The 2,898-nt window shown below is 41.8% G+C and overlaps 1 protein-coding gene across 1 annotated transcript in view; it reads left to right on the top strand.

Moving 5' to 3' along the window:
* Window positions 1–687: 687 nt before the first annotated feature.
* LOC101853869 (endothelin-converting enzyme homolog) overlaps window positions 688–2,898 on the top strand; it is a gene marked incomplete at its 5' end in the record, with an annotated part of 35,357 nt that continues 33,146 nt past the window's right edge. The window contains 1 exon segment of the mRNA XM_013085281.2: window positions 688–720. Coding sequence (XP_012940735.1) covers window positions 688–720 — 33 coding nt within the window.

Genomic DNA, 2,898 nt, shown 5'->3' with positions numbered 1-2,898 from the left:
GAAGAAGAAGAAGAAGAAGAAGAAGAAGAAGAAGAAGAAGAAGAAGAAGAAGAGGAAGGAGAGAAGGAAGAAGAGGAGAATGAAGAGAAGGAGGAGGGGAAGATCGGCAGAGTAGGAGGGCTAGCAGGAAGAGGAGGAGGAGAAGGATCTGAAGAGGAGGGAGGAGGAGGAGGTGGATATAGAAGAAGAGAAGGAAAAGGAGGAGAAAGAAGAGAAGAGGGGAGAGATGAGTAGAGTTGGTAGCAAGAAAAGGGGGAGGACATTGTGTATAGCTTATCTGTATGAAGAAGGTGGGGAGGAGGGGAACTGTTGGTAAGGGCTTAGACAGAGGGGAGGGGGGGGTGAAAAGGGAATGTAAGGGGAGAAGGAAGGAGAGGAGTAGGATTTAGAATATGGATAATAAAAGGATGAGAAGGAGAGGAGGAGGATAATGACGAGAAGGAGAAGCTTACGTTGCGAAACATGTTATTACTGTAGGAAAAGGTGATTCGACAGTAGTAACTCTTTGTCAATAATGACGATGAAAATAATCAATGATGAAACTGATAATAATGACGATGAAGATAATTAATGATGAAACTGATAATAATGACGATGAAAATAATAAATGATGAAAATGATAACAATGATGATGAAGATACTTAATGATGAAAATGATAATAATGACGATGATACTGTGTGTTTCAGGTACCTGCCTGACTGAAGAGTGTGTTTCCGCCGGTGAGTATGAAGGCCTCTATGACAATCAATTAATGAAGAAACTAATGACTCCCCACCCCTCCTAAATCCTATATCTTAGTCAACCCCTCCCCCTCCCCTTACACACACACACACACACACACACACACACACACACACACACACACACACACACACACACACAAGTGCAAAGATAATTATGAATTATGCAAAGAGACACGTTTGTTTCAGATTATCTCGAAACGTCCATATCACGATTTGCTACATCTCTTCTTCTTCGTCCTCCTCTTCCCGCACCTCCTCCCCCTCCTTCTTTTCTTCCTCCCGTAGGCCTACCTGCTCTGCCTCTTCCCCCTCCTAGTCCTCCTCATCTTTATCCTTCTCCTTCTCTGTATCCTCCCTCGTACTCCTCCCTAATCCTCTTCCTCTTTTATTTCCTCCCTCTCCTATTTTTCTCAACCCTCCCCTTCTTCCTCCTCTACCTCCTTCTCCTATTCTCTCCTTTTCCTTCATTCCATTTTCGATCAACTCCCCCTCCCTCTCCAGACTTTCCAGTTTGAGTTTGAGATTACATAACGTCTAAATAAATACTGACTTTTGTACTAATCATAACCACGACCGAGCCTGTCTTAGCGGTCACCCCTATATAGCCCTCACCTGTTCTAACGACCACTGTTCCCAGACGACCTTGCGTTTTTTTTTAAAATAATATTTTTAATTTGTTCATAACGGTCCCTTCCCAACGCAGACTCGGTCAGTGGACAAGCCGGTCTCTAAACCTGCTCATAGCGGTCACTTGCTGCAAAAAGTATCCTCCGACCTGTCTTCAGACTGAGTGCGTGAGTTAAATCAATGCAAAGAAGTTCAAATATGTTGTAATATAATGTAGTAATGGTTATAGAGCGCTAAGAGCGTGCTGTAGAGAGTGGATATGCGCTGTATGAATGCAATTATTATAATTATAATCTTTACGAAAAAGAAATGGCGTGGTAAAATTAACGTTTTAGATTTTTTAACCATCTGCTGACTTTGCCAAACTTAGTGACCCAACGAACCCTGTCCATAGCTCTCATCTCTTAACAGCTGGCATTTTTCTCTGCGGTCGTCAGTGGCCTTTATGGGCAAGTTCGACCGTCCATGTAGTTCGGAATGGTGTAACAATTCGTTACCTCAGAATTACAAAGTTCTATCTGGCATTTTTAGCCTTTTTGAGTTGCTGAGACCATGAGATCAAAAACCAAATTAATGTTCCATCTGCGTTGTCAAAATCGTTAGAATATTCGGAGTCGTTATCAAGATAATAATATTATTCAAAGAACTGCATTCGAAAAATCTTGACTTGCAGAGGAACTCAAAATCTTTGACCTCAAATCTCTCAAAACTAGGTACAGAGCAGAAAGAACGTTGAATTCTGAAATAGATGGGAGGTGGTTGGAGAGAGCCACTGGTAGGTCCTACTAATTCTTTACTTTCCCTCTTTTGTTTCTGCCTGTCTGTCTTACTGTTTCCCTGCACTAGATGACCATTATTCTGTCGATGTGCTTATCTTTACTCAAGCAAACAAACAAACAAACAAACAAACAAATTCTGAGGTTGTGACCTGTCAACAACGGGAATTTTTCTTTACGATATTGAGTGGTCGTTATGGACAGGCACGATTGTCCATGTAGTTCGGAATGACGTAACAAACCTGTCAAAAGCAACCGCAGAATTACAAAGCTCTGTCTACTCTATACCTGATTTTGAGAAATTCGACGGCAAAGATTTTAAGTTTCATATCATGTCAAGCTTTTTTCGAACGCAATGCTGTGAATATATCTTGATATGACTCCGGATAATCTTTTTATTATGATAGAGTAGTTAGAGCATTTAGTTTCTGACCTCATTGTCGTAGCAACTCAAAAAAGCCTACAATGTCGTTTTTGTTTCTTTACGATCCGGAGTGGTCGTTACAGACAGGTTTGACCTACATGTAGTTTGGATTGACGTAACTATTAGATAAACACTTACATGTATTACCTGAAGGTGTAGAGAGAGTTCAAAGAGATAACCTTATCGGCCGACCTTGTTGCACTGACTGGCAGTTATAGTGCATTTTCAAGGCTTTCTGATCTGGCCTCTTTTCTTAGACTTCGTCGTCGTCGTCGTCGTCGTCGTCCACCTCCTCCTCCTCCTCTTCCTCCTCCTCCTCTTCCTCCT

The sequence above is a fragment of the Aplysia californica genome, unplaced genomic scaffold (assembly GCF_000002075.1).
Source record: "Aplysia californica isolate F4 #8 unplaced genomic scaffold, AplCal3.0 scaffold00362, whole genome shotgun sequence".
Classification (NCBI taxonomy): domain Eukaryota; kingdom Metazoa; phylum Mollusca; class Gastropoda; order Aplysiida; family Aplysiidae; genus Aplysia; species Aplysia californica.
Note: the sequence above shows the minus strand (reverse complement) of the source record. Positions and strands in the feature narration are given on the sequence as shown.